The sequence below is a fragment of the Spermophilus citellus genome (genome assembly GCF_964194105.1).
Source record: "Spermophilus citellus genome assembly, chromosome: 3".
In the NCBI taxonomy this organism is placed as follows: domain Eukaryota; kingdom Metazoa; phylum Chordata; class Mammalia; order Rodentia; family Sciuridae; genus Spermophilus; species Spermophilus citellus.
This window is the reverse complement of record NC_138184.1, coordinates 125,284,676-125,310,139: the sequence shown is the minus strand read 5'-3', so window position 1 is coordinate 125,310,139 and position 25,464 is coordinate 125,284,676. Positions and strand designations below refer to the sequence as shown.

The 25,464-nt window shown below is 43.0% G+C and overlaps 1 protein-coding gene and 1 long non-coding RNA gene across 8 annotated transcripts in view; one reads left to right on the top strand and one right to left on the bottom strand.

The window, feature by feature from the left end:
* The window catches only part of LOC308643780, a 5,506-nt gene extending 3,169 nt beyond the window's left edge, over nucleotides 1-2,337 (bottom strand). Inside the window, exons 1-2 of the long non-coding RNA XR_014020827.1 lie at nucleotides 2,230-2,337; nucleotides 615-1,184 (exon numbers count right to left, since the gene is read on the bottom strand). This is a non-coding gene — a long non-coding RNA (uncharacterized lncRNA). The remainder of the gene's footprint in view (nucleotides 1-614; nucleotides 1,185-2,229) is intronic.
* Nucleotides 2,044-25,464, top strand: UPP1 (uridine phosphorylase 1). 7 transcript variants are annotated; one of them, XM_081283997.1, is made up of 9 exons: nucleotides 2,044-2,143; nucleotides 3,032-3,069; nucleotides 11,857-11,923; nucleotides 15,646-15,763; nucleotides 17,104-17,262; nucleotides 18,841-18,955; nucleotides 22,551-22,760; nucleotides 23,034-23,180; nucleotides 23,899-25,464. In XM_081283997.1, exons 3-9 carry the CDS (start codon nucleotides 11,877-11,879, stop codon nucleotides 24,036-24,038), a joined length of 936 nt encoding a protein of 311 aa, XP_081140123.1. In that variant the 5' UTR covers nucleotides 2,044-2,143; nucleotides 3,032-3,069; nucleotides 11,857-11,876; the 3' UTR covers nucleotides 24,039-25,464. The 7 variants fall into 7 exon arrangements, with proteins under 7 accessions (XP_081140123.1, XP_081140122.1, XP_081140124.1 ...); XM_081283996.1 differs by having other exon boundaries at nucleotides 2,953-3,069; XM_081283998.1 differs by having other exon boundaries at nucleotides 2,953-3,091.

The window sequence follows — 25,464 nt, the reverse complement described above, 5'->3', positions numbered from 1 at the left end:
CTCTTCCAGACAGTCTCTCTTCCAGAACTGTCACTCCGACATTACTGAATTAAATTTACTTACTTATAAAAATTACCTTGTGCACTGTTAAATAGTTCTTGTAATAAATAGGTTAAGCGAAGATATGCACAACATTTTAAGAAGCTTGTAATTTAGGGGACTTTCCAATGTTATCTACCAGATCAGACCATAGAGACCATGTGAGCCCAAGGATTCTGAGAATGACCAGACTGATGTCCTCCTCACATTCCTTCCTATACCCATCCCTCGCCAAGTTTCCTTTGAAAAAAGAGCCTGAGGACCCACAGTGTCTCTCACTCTCCAGATGGACATCATTCTCCTTTGAATGTGCATTCCATGCTTTATCCCATGACATTTCTCTCTTGAGATTGTCCCCACTCTCCTTTGAATATGTATCTGCTTTCCTAAATAAACCTCTGTGTCTCTGACGGGCAGAATGCTGAAATAAATTATTTTCCCTAATATACACCAAGCCTTTCCTGGTGACAATCGGATTGGCCAGGCGTCTCAGGGAACATGCCTGTCACTGTGAGCCTCTCTGAACTGGGGTGTGGGTCCAGGTTGAGGAGTTGAGTATAATACAGTAAACTTACCATGGTCTCGTAGGAGTGAGCCTCTGAGCTGGGGTTTCAGTTCCTGATGCATACAGTCTCAAAATTGCTGTGTATGTCAAAAAGGCACGTGCCCTTCTGCATGCAAAGCAGATGGACCTTTGCCACTCCATTTGATCTCATGGACAATAAAACTGCTGGGTGTGACCCACTCAGTGGTCTCATGATCTACTACTGAGGCCAGCTGGCTGTTTAAAAATAACTATTCTTTAGTCTGTACTCAAGGAGGAATGTTGTAGAAACCTTGGGGGTTTCTGCCCTCTCTGGGATGCAGAGGCCTTTTGGTAAACTAGGTTTGCTCTCTGTTGTATGTGGCTGACATGGGGCTTGGGGGTGAGGTTTGGAAATGCTAGGATCCCGTCTACAAAGTTTTAACTTGGCAAACAAGTCTTTAGTACTTCTTTGATTTCTGAGTTCCTTGCAGCCTCTTGGAAATGAAATTAAAAAGAGCCCTTCATCTCGCCAGGAGGAAACTTTCAGATTCCAAGAAAATAATGGATGTGCTGGGCTGCTCTCAGCCCCTCTTCTTCCCCAGGCTTTTCATCTTCTTGCCTGTTAAGGAAGCAGATAAGGAACTCTCCCAGTCTCTCTTTCTCTCTGTGTATGTGTGTTGGTGGAGGGCGTGTGTGTAGAGGGGCAGGCTGGCTTCCAGGGCAGGATAGAGTTTGAAGTACAACTTTGCCAGATTAGTTTGTTACTCTGAATCAATGAATCACTTCTCTTCTTGGACAAACTCTTTCCTGGCTTTCCCCCAACTACTGGGGAACTCTCAGGATCAGAAAAACTCCAGAAAAATTAAAAAAAAAAAAAAAAAAAAAAAAACGGGTATGAGTGTGTACACATAGCTAAAAATGACCCAGCCACACATTCCTGACTGCCAACCCAAGGCAGTTTCACACAGACATTTCTCTCTGGCATCTTTTCTCAGCTAGTACCGGCTGGAGGTGGGGGGAGGGGGTGTTACCTCTGGATAGATAAGGTCCCTGGCACTAGCCTGTGACAATAGGTAAGCACAGAGCCAATTCCAGCCAAGTTTCCTACAGGCTGCAAAACAGGTAGAACAGCAGTTGGTAAGATTGTATCTGTAGTACAAAAGTGACTTAATGAGTAATAAGAATGGCTTCTGGTTACCTAAAACTGCCCAAACGCCCCCTTCTTTGAAACAATAGCGGGCCGAGGTGCCAGAACAAACTTTCCGGCCCTGGCAAGGGAGATGGGGAAGTCACTTAAGGTCCGGGCGGGGCATGTTTTGTAAGGCGGGTTCAGGGGCGCGGTCAGCCTAGCCCGCTGTCTGCAGGGGCGGACTGGGTCAGAACCCTACCGTGACCTCCAGGCGTCACTTGTGGGTGACTGCCGCGAAGAGGGGCTCTCCTGGGCTGTGAGCTGAGATTCATCTCGCTCATCACTCCCTCCTCCGTCTGAGAGCCTTGTGCCATTGGAGCGAGGTCCTTGTCGCTCAAGTTACTGTGCAAAGGATAGCGCAGCTTGCGTAGCGGACCCAGGACAGACCCGTGAGTAGTCCGCCACTGGGTTCTGCATTCTGTTGCGGCTTTACCAGATACTTTCTTGTCCTCAGTCTTGGTAACGTTCCATTTACCTGTAGGCGAGGTGACTGAGGCTCGCGACGATTCCGGAGATCAGTTGCAAAGAATGTGAAGGGAGCCGGGCTGCTGGGGAGGGTGCATGGTCCCAAAGTGCAGATCGGTGGGCGTGCGCAGAAGAGGGCGCGCCCAGTCCACCCTCAGTCTCTCTCGCGTCTGGGCCACCCGCCGCTCGATCAGAGCGTGTGAGTCTCCTGGCAAGGATTCCACCTGGTGTGGCCGCTGAGAGGGTGGACGCAGAGCTCCCAGGTTTGGGTCCCGGAGGGCACCAAGAGGTGATTTCTCCACAAACTGGAACATAGGCGGGAAGGGAGAGAGAGAAACCCCAAAATGGGGTTTCTTCCGGGCAGAAGAAAAAAGTTGGTGATATCAGTTACGAAGTGATGTTTTGTTCCCCAACTGCCTTTTCGTGGGGAACAAAAGATAACTTTTCATTTTGTAGATTGAACCTTCATCGTTCAAATGGATTCAAGTATAAATTTTTTTTCAACATTTACTAGAATGTCAACGCATAAATGTTGGCATCGAGTTGTCTGGCGGTTCCGCAGAGAAATTTTAGTCATACTTGTTAAATGACACAAATTAATTTGCATAGAGGAGTGCGTCCCTTTATAATTCTTTTACATGGAAACGTTTTCTAAGACCTGGCAGGGCCCAGAGAGCGGGAAAGGGCTCCACAAACCGGCTGGCTGTTAGCAGAGCTCCTCTTTCCACTTCAGGGTTTGACCTCTTGACTGCATAATGCAACCGAAGTCTTCCGCCTCGACCTGACCACCTGTTTCCTGCCTTCCATTACAGAGCTCTGTCTGCATCAAGCTGCTTGCTCCCTTCTGAGGGTGAGTTACAGAGAAACACCCTGTAAGTGTGTGGAAGGGGGCATTTCCCTTGAAGGCAGTGGAGGCTATCTTCAGGAGTCTGGATGACATTCATCTCTCTCTCCTTTTGTTTCCTTTTTTCCACCTTCCCTATTCCATCCTTTCCTCAGTTTCCTCTTGCTGATGCCTTCTGTGTTATAAAGATCATTGGTTCCATTCTTAGGCTGTGACTTTGTCTTTTAAAAAACTTGGTGACTTCTTGAATAGAAGGAATGCCTTAAGCTGGGTATTTGCAAGCCCTGCTGGGCCATTCCCAGGGCCTGCCATTGTGGGTCCTGACTTCCAATTTGTTCAATTTGTGCTCCAACTGTGTTTTGGCCCAAGCCTCCCCCACTTCTCAGCCAATCTTCCATTATTTCTTTCCCTTCTTTTCTTCCACATAAGTCTCATTATTTCAGTTCATTGCACATTTGTTGAGTACATGGTTCTGGTACTTTCAGCTTTGGTGGGCATTAAAGTAATGTTTTAGTTAAACATAAATTCATTTTTGTATACATAGGCTTTTTGTCAAAGTGCACATTTTGGTTGGACTGACTGAACATGAATTAGTACAACCTTATTGTAAAAAGAATAAAAACAAAACCTAAATATGAAACTGAAAGTAAAACTTGGGATTTTCCTACTCCCTAGAAATAAACACTGAACACTTCTGCTTTTCTTTCCTCCCTCCCTCCTTCATTTCCTCCTCCTTCTCTTGCTCCTTTCTCTCTTTCTCACACACACTTTTAAAGTAAATCCATTTCAAAGAAGTATTATAAGTGTTTATATACTAAGCTATTTACACAAATAGCCTACCAATCTGATCTTTGTTTAACGGATTAAAATTAAAAAGAACCTAAAAAAAAAAAAAAGTTGGGCCTGGCCATGGGTAGGGGAGTCCAGGTGGTCAAGGGGAAAGGGCCTCCCTGGGGAGACCAAGAGCCACGTGATTGAGTCTTTTACCTAAAGCTCCATCCTTGTCCCACATGCCAATCCAATAACAAGGACATGGTTTTGAGAAAAAGAAAAAGGAAGTTTTATTGCTTTGCTAGCAAAGGATAAGCACAGGGGGACTTCTGACCCAGAGGCTGTGATTCTGCCATGAGGGAGAAGGGGGGGGGGGAGCTTTTAAAGAGGTGATTCAGAAGGTACATTCCACATGTTCTGTCTGAAGTTGTTAATTTGGGAGATAGTTGTTTATGAGATCTTTTGGTGCCATCTCCGAATTTCCTTCCTATGGTGAGTGTGTGCTCAAGGACAGATAACTGTGCATAGGATGGGAAAGAAAGGTAATCCTGTTTCCCCTGAGATTAAGGAGGAGCAGGGAGAAATGAAGAGAAAGAAACATGTCTGTTTTTAAAATAAGTTGCAGTGGCAGAGCAGCAAAGCATAAAGTGGATCAACTGTTACAAGTCCTCTGGGGGCAGATTCTACAGGTCTAGTGAAATTAGCACAGGCTCTGCTTGTGTGGAGAACACATCTGGGGCCTGGATGGCTACAGACTTGTCTAGAAGAAATGGGAGGTTTCCCTCCCTCTGTGAAGTGGAAGTTGAGATAATGTTAGAAGAAATATTTCTGAAGTCCACCCAATGTGACATCTTATTGAAGCACTAAGGTTAAATTTACCTACTGAGCAGTTTTGGGGTCTTTGGAGAAGTGACCAGTTCTCCAGGTGCTTTGGATGAAGAGTGGAGGTGCTGTCAGGACCTCAAATCAGATGAACTAGGACTTGCTGTCGAGTTGGACCATATTTTTAAAATTGTTGCTCTGTGGTGTCAGGACCCTGCTCTGACCATTCTCTTCCCTTGGTGATCCTTTGTCCTGCCTCTCAATTTGTCCAACTTAGCCCTGGGCTTTCCTTAATTGTAGATTCCCTGGATCCATAATTTCTACCTGCACTGTTAATTGTAATCTAACAAATGCTTGCTGCCTGATACACATTGAAGCCTCTACTATGACCTGGGTTTTTGTGAAAAGAAAAATCTTTTTCACATGGTGACTGGCAAGGAGGGCCATAATCTGCCTTCTCCATGGGTTGATAATGGGGGAATTTATCTAAACGGAAGGAGGAAAGCTGCTTTTGGTTAGGCAAAAAGAGGGGTGCATATTTATTTTAGGTGCCCTTGTGTTCTATGCAGGGAATTTTGAGCTTGTGTCATCATTGACTGGAAGACCTGACATCCACGGAAGACCTTCATGTCCATTCTAGAAAATTGGGGTCCAGTTTGTAAACATTATTAGTAAAAGATTGGAGGCTCTTCTGGAAGTGGGGCTGGGGGGACTTAACTTAAGGAATTTATATCTGGGTATGTCCAGACCTTAGCTGATTTCATGTTTTCCCATGGCCAAATTATCTTCTGTTTCAAACCTACTTTTGTTAATTCCCCAGGCTTCAGTTCCTCTATGGGGTGATGCCCATAGGTACTTGTTCTAGAATCGTGGTACTTCAAATGAAGTTTTATGAGCATTTTACCTCAAAAGCAACACTGTCCTTTCCAATCATCCCAACTAGGAATGAAAGTGACCTCCTCCTAATGCCTCCTCCATTCATCCCTCAGGATTTCATCCCCTAGCCCCCTGTCCTATTTGGATTTTCACTTCTCCTTTCAGCTGTTGGTCATTTTGACATCTCTGCTTATGCTCTGTGCCCTTCAAATCCAATTATATTTGGGGAAGAAAAGAAGTTTCTGTACCCTCTAATGTTCTGTTCCTGGAGGCCTGCAAATTAAACTGACAAAAAACAGATTAGCGGGGGAAAAAAAAAAGATTTTTATTTCACATTGGTATGCAGAGTTCATAGAAAAGAAGTGACTCATGGAAGTGGTTAGAATTTGGGGCTCATGTACTATCTTAGTAGTGAAGAAGGTCAGAAGAGCACTTCTGGGAGAATAAATGACTTCTGAGTTGAAGAGAAGAGTGCTTTTGGAAAAACAAAATGATTTTTTTGAAAAATAAAAGGGAACTCAGGAAAATAGATGGGAGATATTTTTCTGATAGGTTTTTTTGTTTTGTTATTATTATTATTTTTTAATGTATGTTTGGACGTTGTGTGAATTTTCTCTTAGAATTTCTCCCATGACAATTAAGTTGTGTGTGTGTTTTTTTTTTTTTTTTTGAGGGGGTTGTTTTTAGGCAAATAAAGAGATTTCAGAAACTCAGGTTTCTGCTCAAAATAATTTCTATGCCCTGTGTTAATAAGCTTTCTGTCACTGTGACAAATACCTTAGATAAATCAAGTTGAGAGAGAAAAGGTTTATTTCTGTCTGGTGTGTCAGAAGCTCTAGTCCACATGTTTCTTTGGGGCATAGTACACCATGGCTGGAGAGCCAGATGGAGGGGGCATGTTCACCTCATTGTATCTGGGGAGAAAAAGAGAAATAAAGGAAGGGTCCAGGATATCAGTATTCCCTTCCAGAGCGTGCCCTTGCCTTCCACTAGGCCCTGTCTCTTAAAAATTCCATTGCCTCCCTGTAGTGAGTGCCACAGGCCAGTGACCAAGTCCTCAACACGTGGGTCTTTGAGGGACATTTCCAAATTATAGCAGCCACAGTGGTTTACTCTGGACCCCTTCATATGGATCTAACATGCAAATCTTTGACTGTCATTTTGTGTTTAAAAATTTTCAGGGACCCACCATCACCTGAAGGGCAGTGTTCAGGATTTTTATGGGGCTACACAACTTCCTGGGGACTTGGCCTTTGACTATCTCTTGTTGCTTTTCTCCAAGCTGAGCTGTTGCTAGAGGATTTTTTCCTCCCATCTCTTGGGTTCCCTGTCCTTGTGCCATTGTTGACACTCTTTTTCCCTGTCTGGGAGCATACTGACTCCCAGTCAGGAATCATTAAGAACTCTTGGCTGCCTCCTAGGAGCACACTGGGTTTGTGTTTGTTCTTTTCTGCTCTTTCCTTCATGGATAAAGTATGAACCTCTCATGGTGTTGGCACCTTCGCTTGGCTCTCCCTCAAGTGGCCCTGTGTTGGAGTTAACTCCTGGCTTGCTGGGATTGTCAGACACACAGAGCACCAGATTTTGTGTCCTAGGTCTTTCTCATCCCTCTGTAGGTCACACATATTGTAAGAGTGAAGGGAAATCTCCATTAACACCTCTGAGCATTCACTGCTGAAAATTAAATAGGAAAAGTGCATTACAAATGCCCCAAAGAAAGTACAGAAAGGGGGAGTGATCCCAGGGGTGTATTTATACCTGCTTAACATTATTCACAAACATATACTCTTTTTCCTATGGGAGGGGCAGGAAGAAGGAGAATGTAGACAGTTTTGAGGGCTTATAAATGATTATTAGGGGAATGGATGGTCCTGGGAAGTCTCTTTGGAATTGGAATGAGCTCAAGAAATAGACATTATCTTATAGAGGGAGACACTCCAGGTGTGGTTACATTCCTCAATTTCCTTAGCTAGATGATGCAATCTCACTGTGGATTTGGAAGGTAGCTCTGTTTCCTTTGCATTCCAGTCTTTATGTACAAGGAAACTCCATAGAGCCTTTACCTGCACTTGGGGTCAGAGGAGCAAGACCTTCTAATTTTATCTAGAGCAAAATTGCCCATGCTAAAAAACACCTCTGAGAAACCTAACAGTATCAAAGGAGATGATTTTTTTTAATTTTATATTTATTTTTTAGTTTTAGGTGGACTCAATATCTTTATTTTTATGTGGTGCTGAGGATGGAACCCAGGGCCTCACGCGTGCTAGGCGAGCACTCTACCACTGAGTCACAACCCCATCCCAAAGGAGATGCTTTTATACCAGACATACCCTAAACACTGCAGATACACAACAGGGGCCCAGGGCATGACCTGTCAACCTGTCAATCTCTCATTTATTTCATAGGAGTTTTCAGATTCCTTCAGCGACTAAAGCAGGCAATGTTTAGTGCTTTCTGGTGTCTTACACTTAATAATGCCATTTCTAGTTATGCCCCCAAAAGCACATGGTCACATGAAGTGGGCTGCATATTCTGATCAGCCCATATTATTCACTGAGAGAAGCTGGATTTGGGGGTCAGAGATTCAGAATCTTACCGGAATTCACTCTTGCTGGAATTTACACTGCTATTGAAATAATAGCTATTGCTCTTAGCAGAGTCAGGCAGAAGGCAACAGAGCCAAATCACACTTTTCCTGTGCTGCAGAAAAGTAGCTGCAGCAGGCTAATTCAGTGAGGAGATTTGGCAAGATGGCTTTTGTCAGCCAAGCAACAAACAGGAAGTAGAAGATGGCCCAGGGATTAGCTCTGGGACAAGGAAGAAACTGGAAGTCTGTACTGTAAATGCTGACATAGCTCTTTGGGGAATAAATCATTCATATTATCTGTTGTTATCTGTTGGGGGATGAATGTCCAGGATACACAATAATTGTAATACAGTGAAACAATTTAAAAGCAATTGTTAGAAATATTCCCCCAAATTGTGTGAATAAGTTAAAACAAGATGCAAAGTTAATTCGTATAGAAGGTAGTACATGAAAACGCCTGTCAGCATATCCCCAGCTTGCAAAAGCCAGGCCACTTCCAGCCTGGATGGGGGCGTGATTGAAGCAAGTTCCCAAAGGGTTTCTTCCTGTTCCCCTAATTTGTCATTGCCTCATTTTCACTCAACACAAAGGTCTCCTTGTGCCAGAGTATACCCTCTCCACCACTCACTGGGTGGCCTCTGGGACCAGAAGTGTAGTGTGTGCACCTAAGGGTGTGTCAGCTCTTGGTTCTTGTCCTGTGTGGCTCCTGCTGGTCTAAGGAGAGACTAGGACTTCTTCCCTCACCTCCTCTGGTCTTTAACCTTTCCGTGGATGGTGGGGTGACCATAGAGTCTCCCTTTCACACCTAGGACCTTTGGTGGTGAAACAGACATCTGATAACTAAGCTGGGTAAACCCTAACACCCCCAGCAGACCTGCATTGTGGTCACCCAACCTCAGTTACTTAGCAGGGAACTTTCCAGGGGAGCATTGTAGAGGCCTGCAGCTCTCTACCTGTGCAGCTCCTAAACAAAACCTCCCTGAGCCACTGGGCTAAGGGGCCAGGAGATTAGTCTTTGGGGGAGTCAGAAGGAGGAGGCTGCAAATGCCAGGGTCTCCAAGGGATGCAAGAGGGCAGACAGCAGGTGCAGGAAAGAGCAGAGGCAAGAACTGGGTAAGGGAACTGACTCTCGGGCTGATTGGTTTTGTCTGAGAGAAACTGGCCCTGGGGATTCTGAATCTCTGCAGGACCTCCAAACCCAGCTTCTCTCAGTGAATAATATGGGCTGATCAGAATATGCAGCCCACTTCATGTGACCATGAATGGAGTGGTAGATTCCAGGGAGAAGTCTAGGCCATCTGGCTGCTGTTGATGATCCCATTCCAATGGTGCTCTTTTCCAGAAGCCAGACAACTATGGAAGTCTGGTTGTTGGAAAATCTGTTTAATGGATGCTGCAGAAACTCTGAAATCATGACTAGACTTCTGTGACCCAGGATCTTATTCTGAGGGGCAGCCTGGTGGACCATTGCCATCACTATACATGATATGGAAAGCCACCTATTCCTCACTTCTGCTCATTCATAATGGTCCTTCCCTGCGCTGTGCTGGACCTTTGGTTCCTGGTGATACAGGGTGAGAGGTGGTACCTTTTTAAATACTCATTCCTGGGCTGGGGATGTAATTAGTGGTAGTGTTTGCCTAGCATGTTCAAGAGCAGAGCAGGGGTTTTATCCCCAGCAACACAAAAATAAACAATCAAAACTAAAAACATAAAAGAGAAGGAAAGAAAACCCAAAACAACATATTCCTTTTTTTTTTTTTTTTTTAGCTTCCCTTACCTGGACTGCAGTAAGATTGAGATTTCCAAAGAAGAGTTTGGCAAATGCCAAGGTAGAACAAAGCTAGATGGAGAAAAAAGACAGGTGGCAATTGCAGGGACTTTTTTTTTTTTTTTTTGCTTCAGATTCAGCTACTATAATTTTCTCATTTTCAAAATTTACTGAATATGGTCGGTATCAATTGGGTCCTTTTGGGTTTTAGTTGGGGATAAGAAACTGGTGAGAATCAAGGGTGAGAACCATGTTGTGGGAACATTAGCCCTGGGCATAGGAAAATGGTTTCGCCCTGCAGACTTCTACTGGCCATCTTTATGAACCATGGCTCATTGAGGGCTTCCGTTTCCTTCTCTCTGAAGCAATCCTGCCTTTCCTGCAAGGTTGTTGCAGGAATTGAAAGGTGTGGCAGATGCAAGGCACTCAGATTTATTGCTTTGTGAGCTGAGTACAACATGTGAGCCTCACCGTTCTCCAAAGTGCTCTGGCAAAACTGCCCTTGTCCACACAGTGAAATGTTTTGGGAGTGTTTTATACCTAGTGTGCTCCAGTAAAACAACTGCACTTCTGCATGTGCAACCCTCTCCTTTAGGCTTTGCAGGGGAGGCAGGCCAGTGCACTGAGGCACATCAGCTCAGGCCCTTTGCTCTCAGGGGGCCTTTGCTTGCTAATCACTTTTTTAAAAATTGCTTTTATTTTTTAAATACATGACAGTGTAATGCATCACAATTCTTATTACACATATAGAACACAATTTTTCAATCTCTGTATATAAAGTATGTTCACACCAATTCATGTCTTCATACATGTATTTTGTACAATAATGTCCATCACATTCTACCGTCATTGCTAACCCCATGCCCCCTCCTTTCCCCTCCCACCCCTCTGCCCTATCTAGAGTTTGTCTATTTCTCCCATGCTCCCTCTCCCTACCCCACTATGAGTCATTCACCTTATATCAGAGAAAACATTCACCATTTGTTTTTTTTTTTTTTTTGGGGATTGGCTAACTTCACTTAGCATTATCTTCTCCAACTGCATCCATTTACCTGCAAATACCATGATTTTATTCTCTTTTATTGCTGGGTAATATTCCATTGTGTATATATGCCACATTTTTAATCCATTCATCAACTGAAGGGCATCTAGGTTGGTTCCACAGTTTAGCTATTGTGAATTGTGCTGCTATAAACATTGATGTGGCTGTGTCCCTGTAGTATGCTGTTTTTAAGTCCTTTGGATATAGACAGAGGAGAGGGATAGCTGGGTCAAATGGTGATTCCATTCCAGGTTTTCCAAGGAATATCCATACTGCTTTCCATATTGGCTGCACCAATTTGCAGTCCCACCAGCAATGTATGAGTGTGCCTTTTTCGCCCACATCCTCGCCAACACTTATTGTTGTTTGTCTTCAAAATAGCTGCCATTCTGACTGGAGTGAGATGGTGTCTTAGAGTAGTTTTGATTTGCATTTCTCTAATTGCTAGAGATGATGAACATTTTTTTTCATATATTTCTTGATTGATTGAATATCCTCTTCTGCAAAGTGTCTGTTCATGTCCTTGACTTGCCGATCACTTGATCCTTCTCTTTCCCCTGCTGCCTGTAAAACTTGGAAAAGGATAATAAGTGTTATAGAAGGGTAAGGCAGAGGGGTGTGGTCTGTAGTGCCAATGACTTTCTAACTACACCTGGGCTGGGAAAGCAGGAAGTGGGGACAGACTCTCTAAAAAGTGTGAGATCCATCTTTGGCCTGTTGGAACCTTTTTTGCCATCTCCTTTCTGAAATTAGTAACCCTTTAAACACATACACAGGCACTGTACACATTTACACCATCTACATGGTGTAAATACATGAGGACGTCCACTTCTTGGCACTGACTTTCCATATTCCTGAAATCTGCTTATGACCTTAATTCCTGTTGGGTATATTCACTTGTTTTGTGCAATGTTTTGTCCTTAGGGTCCTGCCACAGTGACAGCATGGCGGCTGCAAGAGCTGAAGCAAAGGAACATGAAAACTCTCACAAGTAAGGCTGACCCATGCAGGGTTGGGAAGGCTTGGGTTGGTTTTATTGTATGCTCTGAGCCACTCATCTTTCTAAGAGCTTGGCATATGTGAATGCATTTGATTCTCATGACACAGACTGAGAGCTGAGAGGCTAAGGGCTTGAAAGTTTCTTAATTCAGATGATCAGACCTTCAGCGTGGGTGCTGGGGTTTCTGCTATTAGCCCTCTGGACATGTGGTCTCAGAAGTCCAGGCAGTTCAATGTTAACATTTGTGAATTTTGTTCCATACACAGCCACTTTTATTAAACAAAATTTCCTGCTCACCTCCTAGCCTGTGGGATCTTAAATGTTTTCCTAATTTCTTTCTAATTTTTCATCTTTCTATCATATGCTTTTTCTTCTATGGATATTGGGGATTGAACTCAAGGGCACTAGACCACTGAGCAACATCCCCAGTCCTAATTTGTATTTTATTTAGAGACAGGGTCTCACTGAGTTAATTAGTGCCTTGCTTTTGCTGAGGCTGGATTTGAACTCTTGATCCTTCTGCCTTAGCCTCCTGAGCTGCTGGGATTATGGGTGTGCACCAGGGTGCTTGGTATCCTTTGCTTTTAAGGACACCTCTTTTAATCCTTTAAGTTTGGGCATTGCTAACAAAGCAAAAATTTCTTATCTTTGCCTGATTTCTACATGGACTTTGTGTGTGTGTGTGTTTGGCATTGAACCAGGACCTTGAGCTTGCTAACAAGCACACATGGAATCACTGAAATGTAACCCCAGGTCCTATTACGTGGACTTTAAATCAACTGACTTTTCTATTTTCCTCACCACCTGATTGTCTATTACCTTTGCTTGGGTTGCCTGGGGTAGCCTCCTGTCCTGCTTTTGTGGGCTCAAGAGTAGGTTCTCGATTAATAATTTTTTCAATGAATAAAATAATAGAATAAATCAAGATAAATTCCCTTGGAGTTGCATATAGAGTAGAGAAATATCTTTTTAAGTACTATGGCTCTGACATGTTACTTTAAAAATTCTTTAAAAAGTAAATTAGAGAATGTCCAATTCATTAAGGTACATGCCAAAAGTTATATATTTTAAAATCATTGGTAGTCTTTCAAAGTTACACCCTGTTTCCTTTTCCTGCTCTTCCTGGAACCAAGAATGAAAGAACATTTTCTATTTTGAAATAGGTTGCCAAGTTGTTATCATCACATCCTGTTGTGTCAAAGTTTGTGCTTTGTCCTTCTGTTTTATGTACTGTGTTCCTAACATCCTGAGGGAGAAAGGAACCATGGTTATATTAAATATAATTATCACTGAAAGAGTATGGAGACTCCTATGATGGTCAGAAGTTCAGATTGCCCTATAGAAAAGAAAGGCTTTGGGGGAAAATCTAGGAATACTCTTGGATTTGGTTCCTTGAAAAATACCCGTTTCCCCAAGTAAAGTGAAACCTGTGTCTGAAGAAGCAGGAAGCCTTGTCAGGAAGAGGTGGGCTCAGGGCAGGTGGATCTTGCATGCCCTTTCTGAGCAAGGTTCCCAGCACTTGTGCCTAGAGTGCCATCAGCACAGCCTCTGCATATGGTCGGCACATCAGGAGGGATCGACAGCTGAGAGTTGATCTACTGGCCATGGCTCTCTGATGTATTTCCTAACACTTGCCCATGAGACAGTCAACCATCCCCCACTCCCTTTATAAAGATCTTCCTCTCTCTTTAGTCTTTTATACTATCTTTTCTCTGTTAGCCTTTCAAAAATGTTCATGTGTTGAATTAAGCTGGACAGCACTCTTGGGGAATGGACAGGAGGGGAAATTTTATAACATGAAAACAAGAAGCAAACTGATGTAGGTAGAGGTAGATGTGGGAACCCTTGGGGTTGCTGTTGATGCTGACTGCCAGAAAGAAATGGAATCAACAGGTAGAGAAAACAGAGAAGGTCTTTCAACCTTGTTTTGTGTGTCTGCTCGAGCTACTGGGAATTCAGATAAGTAGGACATGGTCAGGGCCTCCAGAAGTTTTTGTTACTGGAGATAATTATAGTTCTTATGTTAAATATAAAAATAATTTTTAATAATGAAATATAGGTCAGGTACAATGGGCATCCTCTGGAGAGAGGGAGGATGGATGAGGTCCCAGGAAAGCGCCCCCATGTTTAATGGTATAGGTGTTCCTTGACTTACAATGGATAATGACCTTTCAACCATCATAGGTTGAAAATACTGCAAAAGGAAATACATTTAATACACATCACTTCCAGCTTAGTAACATAGCACACCATAGAGCATGGCTGACCAGGAGCAGAGGAAGCTGCCGCTGACCATTACAAGAGAGGATTGTACTGTGTATTGTTACCTTGGGAAAAGACCCAAATTCATAACTCAAAGTATGGTTTTACTGAATGTGTACCACTTTCACACCATCATAAAGTCAAACCATCTGCCTGTGGTTAGCAATATGAACCCCATCGTTCATATTGCCAAATCACAGGCAGCTGAGAACATTGCTCTCTCTTGCATCCTTTTTCTTTTCTCTTGAGTTAAATTGAAAATGAAACATATCAGTAAGGTCTGGGCAGGAAGTCAGATACAGAAGGGGGAAAAAAAAAACCAGAAGGCCTGATTGCTCTGAGTTCAGAGCACCCTGGTTTCCTTCAGTCTTAGCACTAGCACACACGATTTCCCAGCTATGTTTGGGGATGTGATGGTAAAAAGCCAGGCTTTAAATTCTAGGAATTTGTCATAGGATCAGACTTCTCTTTTATGATACGCAGACCTGCTCACAGATGCTAGAGAGGTGATGGTGACAGGCTCATGATATTATGTGTTTATCAAATTTTTGCAAGGTGTTGCTTTTGAAGTGTATTCCCATGCCATCTCTGGGAATCAGAGGCAGGCATTGTGAAGGAGTCATGTTGAAGGTTGGCTCTGAGGGACTTTGGCAGACAGTAGGTGGAGCTGTTGAGACCTGGGGCACCTGTTTCTGTATGTAAAGCTTCACTGGAACACAAAGACACTCATTTGTGTGTTGTCTGTCTTGCTTTCATGAGACAATGGCAGACTTGAGTCATGACAGAAACTTAGTGATCTGTAAAACTATATTTACTGTCTGGCCAAAAGCTTGCTGACCCCTGTTCTACAGCAGCAGTGTGCTGTCACAAAGAAATGTAATGTGAATCAACATACATGTTCTCTAGAATGGCTTGTAAGCCATTCTGAAAAAAAATAAAATAAAATGGATGGAAGTCTTATCTCACTACTCGTAATAGGCACTACATGGGTGACATGTTAGCTAGTGCATAAGAAAATGAAATTCAAGGCATTATCTTTGGGTGGTAAAAATAGAACTTCTTTTTTCTATCTCTGACAATCTTTCTTATGGTGAACACATTACTTTTAAAATAAAGTTATATTTATGTATCAATGAACTGTATTGGGATAGCAACTGGCTATACTCTTTGTATGGGGTGACTTAACATTTTGATCTTTATGCTGTTGTGTATTTTTCTGAATTTTCCTCATTGTCTTTTAATAGTGGCCCTGGGAACAAAGAGGAATTATGAGGAAGGAGATGGGGAAGTGGGGACTTTGACAGTGTAGTGTTGTCTTATCCCCAGGGTCTGCCTGTGCTCCTTCCCCAATATGTGCCTCACACATCGCACTCACATCTGGCACTTCTGTGATGATGCTGGTAATTGGAATTGGTGTCATATAAACCCTCTATTTTCTTGTTTTCTAACAGCAACTGCCTCATCCGACTTGCAAATCCGCATGTAGCAGCAATGAAGGAAGATATTCTCTATCATTTCAATCTCAGCACTAGCACGTGTGATTTCCCAGCTATGTTTGGAGATGTGAAGGTAAGAAGCCAGGCTTTTAATTCTAGGAATTTGTCTTAGGATCAGCCTTCTCCTATACGATATGTAGACTTATGTTGTACACAGTGCACTCATGGGGTCTTTCTTCTATGGTTACAGTTTGTGTGTGTTGGTGGGAGCCCCTCCCGGATGAAGAACTTTATCAGATACATTAGGTGATTGAGAAGTGACTGGTCACAGGTTCATGATGTTATATTTTTCTCAAATTTTTACAAAGTGTGATTTCTCAATCACCATATGAATAGCAAGTGAAAAATAAAACTATTCTAAATACTTTCATACTGGCTTTTAATTCATCTCTTAGAATATAATTGAAATAGTATATAAAATAAACTTAATGCCTGTAGTTCCAGGTACTTGGGAGGCTGAGATGGGAGGATCACTCAAGCTCAGGAGTTCAGAGCCAGCCTGAACACCACAGTGAGAACCCACATCAAAAAATAAGTAAATAGCTGGGTGTGATGGTGCATGCCTGTAATCCCAGTGGTTGGGGAGGCTGAGACGGTAGGGACACAAGTTCAAAGACAGCTTCAGCAATTTAGGCCCTAAGCAACTTGGCGAGACCCTGTCTCAAAATAAATATTAAAAAAAAAAAAAAAAACCTCGGGATATGGCTCAGTGGTAGAGTGCTTGCCTAGCATGTGTGAGGCACTGAATTCAATTCTCAGCACCACATATAAAATAAAGGTCCATCAACAACTAAAAATTTTAAAAAAAGAAACACATTTAAAAATTTATTTATTTAATCTTCCTAATCCTTAAAACTGGCTTATTTTCTTTTTGTTTTTTTCAAAACAAGTATTTTCTTATGTGACAAAATAAAGTTTTTACTTCTCTAATACCAACCAACAATAGCTAAAGCTTCCTAAGTTCCTACAGGATCCCTGGCTCGTCATGCATTGGCCATTTGACTTTCAGGGGACCAGGTGAAAGGGAGTAATTTGTAGCCTATTTTCCAGGTGAGTTGTGGGACTCTGGTCTCATGAAGAGGTGGAGGGACAGTGAGGAACTCACACCATCTTAATCCAGCTCATTCCACACCTGGGCTGCCTTCCACAGTACAGGGAGCCTGAGCATGCATGATGTCTAGAATTGCCCTATCAAAGAGCAAGAGTCTGGGCCCTGCATTTGTGGAGTAACTGTGTTGTTCTACAGGGCTGCCTATGCTTAGACCCATACCATTGCTTGGATTTCTAAGTTCATGCATGGTTGGTTGGTGCTATCCTGGGTTTCTTGGATTTCTAAGTTCCTAGATGACACCAACTTCGAGGACTTAGGTTGTACATAGTGCACTCATGGGGGTCTTTCTTCTATGGTTACAGTTTGTGTGTGTTGGTGGGAGCCCCACCCGGATGAAGAAATTTATCAGATACATTGCTGTAGAGCTGGGCCTTGACCATCCAGGAGAAGAGTACCCCAATATCTGTGAAGGCACTGATCGCTTCGCCATGTACAAAGTTGGACCGGTGCTGTCTGTGAGTGTGAGTATCTGGAGACTTAGTCACCTGAGTGGAATTTGGACTTTGTGTCTAGGCTCTGCAAGGCCTTGCCCCTGTGTACACATAGCTAGCTGGTCCCTAATACCTGCTTAGTGTAAAAGCTGGGAGCAAACTGAATCCTTAGCAGCTGGGATACACAGATAAACAGAAGGAACTCAGGCTCCTGCTCTTGAGGCTCAGTCCCTTGGAGAGATTATGTACATAAATGTAAATATAAATGCAAATACACACAGCTGTCCATACAGTGTGTGGGTGGCAGTTGCAGGGAGTGTATGAGCAGAGTGTAGAAGGGGTATCCAGTCCTAACCAGGGTAGTAAGGAGAGCTACAAACACCAGGCCTTCTTATAGTGAGTTACTTTATAATGAATTTTTGCTTATCAATAAGAATGAACACAGAAATCTCAAGTATTCTACCAAAGAAATCTTCTCACTTTTCAGTTTTGATTTCCTTTGTCAGCGGCAATGTAAATGAAGAGCTACATAGTTAGCAAATGATAGCCCTCCTGTTGAGACATGCATTCCTAATGTTCTGGTTAGATGAGACCTCTAGCAATATCCTCTGCCTGGAACATATCATAGAGGCAAGACATCATTTAATTATAGAGAGTTTAGGAAAGCATTTCTTGTGTGTAGACACTGATAAATTCTCAAAGGGACCCTTCTCCCATAGGGCTGTGTCAGAGGAACAGCATCTGCTCCTGTGCTAAGTGCATCCCAGGGAGGGGGAGGTATGGCTGTAGGAGTGTCTTGAAAAGTCAGGGGGAGGTATGCAGAGAGACCCTTAGAGGAGGAAACAACACCGTGCAGATTCAGCAAGTGATCTGATGTTGGGGACTGAGGGATCAGCCAGTTACCTAATCTGGCTGAAACAGAGAGGCTAAGGAGAAAAGCAAAAAGGTAAGACTTTGAAATGGTGTGTGGGTGGTAGGCAACTATGCAGGCTTCAAATGCCAGAAGGAGCTATTTGTTACTCAGCAGTAGCAGCTGTTATTTTCTGCTGAGCTTCTGGTTCTTCTACTGCTCCTGCTTAACAGGTTTTTACAGATTATTGGGCTCACATATAAAGAACTCTCTGTACACTTTAAGTTTCTTGAAGTGTTAATAGCGTTCATCTTATTGTCACTATGATGAGTTTATTGGATTGAAGTACGAGACACAAAAGGTCAACCAGAATAAAGTAGTTCCCCCTAACTCATAGGAGATAAGTTTTAAGACCTCCAACACCAGTGGACGTCTAAAACCCAGGATAGCACCAACAAACCATGCATGTACTGTGTTTTCCTATGCATACACACCTATGATAAAATTTAGCTTATAAATTAGGTGCAGTAAGAGATTAACAACAATCACTAATAAAATAGGAAAATTATGATAATATTTTCTAATAGAAGTTTCTTCAATGTGGTCTCTGTTTCTCCTAATATCTCATAATACTGTACTTTTCTTGTTGTCCTCTGAAACTGAAACTATGGAGTGCAAACCCTCTAAGGGGGCGGGGGTGCTGCTGCAATAAGAAAAGTGCAGTCTGGCATTCACCTTTGGCTTCTCTCTGATTCCAGCATGGGATGGGTGTTCCTTCCATTGCAATCATGTTGCATGAGCTCATCAAGTTACTGTACCATGCCAAGTGTTCCAACGTCAGCGTCATCCGTATCGGCACTTCTGGTGGAATAGGTAAGGGCTGTGGAGGGTCCTCTTGCTCTGTGAATAGCAAGGGACCAGAGCCCCTGTAGCAGCCCCAGCATGTGTGAGGTTTGGTACAACCTATCTGAGATTTGTTCAAGAATGGATTAATAGGAGGCAAAGGAAACTTTTTTTTTTTTTTTTGGTCTCACCTATTCTCCCAGCCTGAACCCCAGAGATCACAGCTGGGAGTCATCATGCTAGGAACCTGCAGAAGCTTGTCCTTCTGAAGCTACATAATTCCTGTATTTTTATTTGCTTGATTCTCTTTATTCTTTCTAATCCTTCTTCTCTGCCTCTCTCCTCTCCTGTGCTCACTCTTCCTCCTCCTATTCCTGAAAGAATTTGAAATACCTTATGAGAAAACCAGCAAAAACCCAAAGAGGGAAGAAAAAATAGAATGCAAACCTCAGGTAAAAGTCCTTAAACTAGCCCCAAAATTCTCAGTTCTCAACCTGTTTTAAAAAAACAAAAACAGGATTTAATGAGAAACCAAAATGATAAAATTGTTAAATTGTCTCTTAGTCCCTTTCTGTTGCTAATAACACAACACCAAGGACTGGGCGGATTGTAAAGAGAAGAGATTAATTTGGGCTCATGGTTATTGTCCAAGGTGTTTGGTGATGCCTTCTTCTTTCAGAGTCCCAACATGGTGCAGGGCATCATCATGAGGTGAGACACAGGATAGGAGAGAGAACTAGCCAAACTAGGCCATGAGATGACTCATTAGTTTATTAATTGCCGTGAAGGAATCAATCTTCCATGAGGGCAGAGCACTAATCACCTCGTAAAGGCCCCACCTGATCCCACCTCTTAATATCTCATAATGGGGTGTACATTTCAACATGAGTTTTGGAGTTTTGGAGGGGATACGACATACTCAAAGCAGAAGTCCCTTAGGCTTTAAGTAAGCTGTCCCACTCTCTCATGTCCCAACACTGTGCCAGTCTTCCTACTTTCTGGCACTTACCACTCCCAGTAAGGAGATAGAGCTAGTGGAAAGAACCTGAATTCACTGCAAGGCAAGTTTAGTCCTTAGGTTAGCAACTAGGCCCCTGCAAATTGTTCCTGACTGTATAGCTCTGGTTTCTCTTGGGTTTAGGGTAATATGCGAATTTATTTATTTATTTTTTACTTAGATAAGAGACTTATTTTAGACCCTAGATCTTCTGAATATACAGTTGTTTCTTGGTATATGAAAAGGATTGATTCCAGGATCCCTGACATGTACCAAAATCTCCAGATGCTTCTCTTAAATAAAATGGTACAATATTTGCATGTAATATAATCTACATATACCCTCTCACATACTTTTTATCATCTCAGGTTACTTATACTACTGAATACAGTGTAAATGCTATGTAAATAGTTGTTTACGCTGTGCTATCTAGGGAATAATGACAAGAAAAAAAGTCTGTAGGTGCTCAGTACAGGTGCAGTATTTTTTTCAAATATTTTTGATCTGCAGTTGATTGAATCCAAAGATGTGGAACCTAGGGATATGGAGGGCTGATTGTGTTATTTTTCTTTTCATCATATAAAGATATATGCAAAATCTGTGTTTGCATGGTTATAATTCCAAGTTTAAAGAAAAGCATACCAATGGCCGTGAGCCATCTCTGTCTTATAAACTTAATTTCTGGTACCACCAACCAGATATTTGGGACCATGCATCTCATAACAAACATCTACTAAGAGATCTTGCAAGTTATTTTTGAGTTTCTAATACAGAGGGACTGTTAAAGTTTATGACCAGAAATTTTTCTGTGGGAAGTAGTATAGAATGTTCCCTCAATTACCCCATAAAAATGGAAATTGCAACGAGAGAACAAGACCCAAAAGTATTGGACATCATTGATGATAAAATGTGAGATGGTATTTTCTCAAATCTCAAAATATGAATGGGTGGGGACAAATATCATCACCTGTTTAGGAAGAATCTCAGGGCTATAGGCAACTGAAAAACCTGAGCACAGAGTAATTTCAAGACAGCCAACAGGAATATCTAGGAAAAATGTGGGTCTGATATGGAACCTATGCCATGAGGGAAGGGTGATGCTGAGACCTGAGGGTGCAACATCTCAGGCCCCATGAACAACCAGGGCTCAGGGTGCTTTGTTGTAGGTGCAATCTCAAAGCTGAAAAAAACTGCTGATGGAAGCTCAGCACTGACCACCATACATAGGAGGGGCAAGGGGAAGTTCTGATACCTACCATGGGGAAGCAGAACAGCCAGAGTTGGCCACATTTTAAATGTTTCACAAAAACAACCAGTGTGGGAGCTTGAGAAAAGTTATCCTGGTTCATTGATGCTTCCAGTGTCACTTCAAAATAAATATCAGGAAAGGATCATGTTTGTCTTAGTCCACTGGATTACTATAACAAAAAAAAAACCAGAGTTGCATGGTTTAGACAAAAGAAATTTATTTCTCACAATTCTAAAGGCTAGAAGTCTAAGATCAAGGTTCTGGCAGGCTGAGTGTCTGGTGAGGGCCTGCCTTCTTGTTCATAGATGGTGTGTCCTGGATGTGTCCTCACATGGTGGAAGGGCTGAGGCATCTCTCCGGGATCTCTTTTCTAAGAATGCTAATCCCATCAATTAGGACTTCACAGTCATGACCTAATCAATTCCCCAAAGCCCTGCCTGCTAAGACCATCATTGCCTTGGGGGTGAGGATTTCATTATACAGATTATGGAGGGAGACAAACATTCACTCCACAACAATGGTCAGATCCCATGGAAAGCCAAATATGGTGGTGCACACTCATAATCCCAGTGGCTTGGGAAGCTCAGGCAGTAGGAATGTAAGTTCAAAGCCAGCCTTAGCAACTTAACAAGGCCCTAAGCAACTTAGCGAGACCCTGTCTCAAAATTTAAGAAAAGGTGGGGGTGTGCTGGGGATATGGATCAATGGTCAAGTGCCTCTGGGTTCAACTTCTGGCATCTAAATAAAAAAAAAATAATCACATGGAAAGCTATTATAGGACAAAATAATAATGAGCAGAATATTATTCTTACAAATAAGAAAATTTTCCAGGAAGGTATGTCCAGAAACAGACCCCAAAATAGGACCTAATAATGCATGAATTGCAGAGGAAAATCAAGTTGGTCAGGGACTGGTTATTACTGAAGCTAGGGATGTATGGAGATGGGGGGGTCTCATACTATTATTTGCTTTTGTATTTCTTGAAAGCTTATATAATAAAATACTAGAACATTAAGTTGTTAATGTTAAACATTCATTCATTAATTTAGGAATTAAATACATCACAATCACCTATATTATAGAGCCCAGGCAATGGTAAAAAATAGCAATGTCTAGAAGATACAAATATTTGACAAAGGGCATGGAGGTTCCTGGTAATGTCTATATTTTATTTTGTGCTTCTCCATATGATTATGTGTTAATTACTTATGTAGTCAGAAAAAGCTTTTAGTGGGAAGCGGGTTGTAGTGTATTTTTTAGCACAGTTCCAGATCCTTTAGTACTTTCGTGTGCCAATGGGTCATATTCTTTTCTCCACATTTCTGCTGAGCACTGTCCCAACTGCCATGCACAGCCATGTCATCTGTTTCTGTCCTTAGGTCTGGAGCCTGGCTCTGTGGTCATCACCCAGCAGGCAGTGGATGCCTGCTTCAAGCCAGAGTTTGAGCAGATTGTCCTGGGGAAGCGGGTTGTTCGAAACACGGACATGGATGAGCAGTTGGTGCAGGAATTGATGCAGTGTTCTGCAGACCTGAAGGAATTCACCACAGTGGTGGGGAACACCATATGTTCCTTGGACTTCTATGAGGGTGAGACGATGGGTGAGGTACCTCTGGTCCAGACAGCCCTAGTCTGTTCCCTGATCCTGCCCTGGATGGTGGGCTGTTCTCTGGGTGAGGATGTCCATACATGGGCTACTGTTCCAGCTGCAACCTTTTCATGTTGGCTACCATGGTTGTTTGAGTGGGCACACAGGTGGGCGATGGGTGGGTCCCCATCCCCATGTACTGGTGGTGGCACACTGCAAGAATGCAGTAGGAGCTGACACCTATATGTGGTTCTCATGTCTCTGTGTGCTGCAGGGCAAGGCCGTCTGGACGGTGCCATCTGTTTCTATACGGAGAAGGACAAGCAGGCCTATCTAGAAGCGGCCCAGGCTGCAGGCATCCGGAACATCGAGATGGAATCTTCAGTCTTTGCCTCCATGTGCAGAACATGTGGTCTCCGAGGTAGGAGGGCAGGTTATGGCCTTGGTCTCTTCCTCTGTCTCTGCTCTGCTGGCTCATCCAGAAGCCCCACTAGGGCCCTCCTCCCAAGACTCCCCAATACTGCTTTCTGACTTCTTCTAACCTTGCCACAAGGTAATTTCTCACCTAGGTGGCATTCCTGGACCCCTGTGTACAGTGTCCTTTGATTGTCACACACAGAATGCAAGGTTCCTCAGTGTGTCTGCAGCAACTCCCCACATTATTGAGAGGGATAAGAAAGAGACCTGCCTTAGCTCAGACTGTGTTGCCATATAATGTGATACCTCCATGCCTACCAAGAGCTTGGCTCTTGAAAATTTTAGCTTTCTGATTGTGGCTAATCCACCCCCACATTCCTAGTCATCTTTAAGTCCAACTCCGCCTTCCAGAATGCCCTATAGCCCTATCACCTGAGATAACTTGTGCTCTTTGGGATGGTATAGGGCAGCCAGGATCTGGTCCTGGGATTGGACTGGGAATGCCTTTTGGAAACAATGGGAAGAGGCAGGAGGAGCACTTGAGGACCTTTCCCTCTCCTCCTGCATCTGTCCAGACATCACTGTGGCTGGTGCTAGAATGGACCCAGCTTCCTGGCGGGTAGCACAATCAGCTCCTCTGAGTTCCCTGGTCCTTCCTTCCTGTCAGTGAACTAACCCAGAGAGTTGGTGCTCTGCCTTAATGTTACCTTTGCTCTTTGCAGCGGCTGTGGTGTGTGTCACCTATCTGGACCGCCTGAAAGGGGACCAGATCACCAGCCCCCACGAGGTGCTTGCTGAGTACGAGCAGAGGCCACAGCGACTGGTGAGCCACTTCATCAAGAAAAGTCTGGGAAAGGTCTAAGGTCCTTCCCTTCCCCTCGAAGCACAAGCTCCTGCAATTATTGGACAATAAAACCGTTGTACAAAATCCTCTTCTAACTTGGAGTATGCTTTACATAAGGATTAGGGAATTGGACTGCAATTAGGAGGTAAGGAATCATGGATTAACTACACACAGATTTTATTAAAAATTTGTAACAGCATTTTTAAAGATGTTTTCCTGCTTTGGAGTTTCCCCCCACCCCCATTCTCATGAATGTTTGAGTTCTTTCTGGGGAAAATTTTTAGACTTGTTAAAGTTTTTTATAATTGTAGATGGACAGAATGCCTTTATTTCATTTGTTATTTTTTATGTGGTGCTGAAGATTGAACCCCATGCCTCACTCATGCTAGGCAAGTGCTTTGCCACTGAGCTACAGCTACAGCCCCTCTGATGTATTTTCAAACTTCAGTTCAGTTGTCTCTTGATACCTCATACCAAAATCCATGGATGCTCAAGTGCCTTATATAAAATGGTGTAGCATTTGTCTATAACCTGTGCAAACCTTCCATATACTTTAAATCATCTCTAGGTTACTTACATTTACTACAATATAAATGCTATGTAAAAGTTATATTGTGTTGCTTAGGAAGTAATACTCGAAAAGCATTTTCATTACAAATTTTTTTTTCCTGAATTATTTTCAGTTCTTTGTTGGTTGAATCCTGGGGTGCAGAAGCAGGGATATGGGGGGTTGACTGCTCACCACTTGTAAGGAGAGACTACTGAAAACCAAAGAGCAGATGCAAGGGGTTGAGAAATAAATGCATATATACATGTGTACAGATGCAGTTTCCAAGTTCTATTTAGGCAGATTTCTGGAAGCTTCTACATTGGCCTGGGCTGTGTCTGCTCCAGTGAAGGCTGATGCCCTCAACTTCCTACCCCCAGCACAAGCTCAGGCGCTAGATTTACATCCTTTGTTCTTAGGCCACCCTCATGTGCTCCCCTGTCTTCCAATTCCTAAGTGCCCCCAGATTTCAACTCAATATCACAATGCCCTTTGGGTGCAGAACAATGTGGCCAGAAAACCAGGTAATGTCCATGTGGTGGCCCCCTGCAGTCTCAAATCACACTGACCCATTCTACTATGTAGCTCCTGCCACCTGCTGTCTGGTCTAGATTCCAGTGTCCTATAGATGGCCCTTATTCCTTTGTTTTTCACCAGCCACCCTGGGCTGGGCTGAGGATGCAGATGGGGTAGAAATACCCCAACACTTAGGGGACCTGCAGGCTAGTCTTTTCACACCTCAGTCCATGCAGGTGTAGCCAGAGGTCCCCTTGTTCATCTTCCACCACTTCCTGAGAGAATATCTTTGATAAAGCAGAAAAAAAAATCTAAAAAAAAAACAACAAAAAATGCAAACAACCTTTTAATAGAGGTGATTTAAGACAAAAGAGGAAGCTA

What these genes read in the sequence shown, in the direction of transcription:
- UPP1 (XM_081283997.1), top strand. Translation starts at nt 11,877, where the DNA reads ATGGCGGCTGCAAGAGCTGAAGCAAAGGAACATGAAAACTCTCACAA. An exon ending in GACCGGTGCTGTCTGTGAGT is followed by an intron (nt 17,263 to 18,840) that starts GTGAGTATCTGG and finishes CTCTGATTCCAG; the next exon opens with CATGGGATGGGTGTTCCTTC. An exon ending in CGGCACTTCTGGTGGAATAG is followed by an intron (nt 18,956 to 22,550) that starts GTAAGGGCTGTG and finishes TTCTGTCCTTAG; the next exon opens with GTCTGGAGCCTGGCTCTGTG.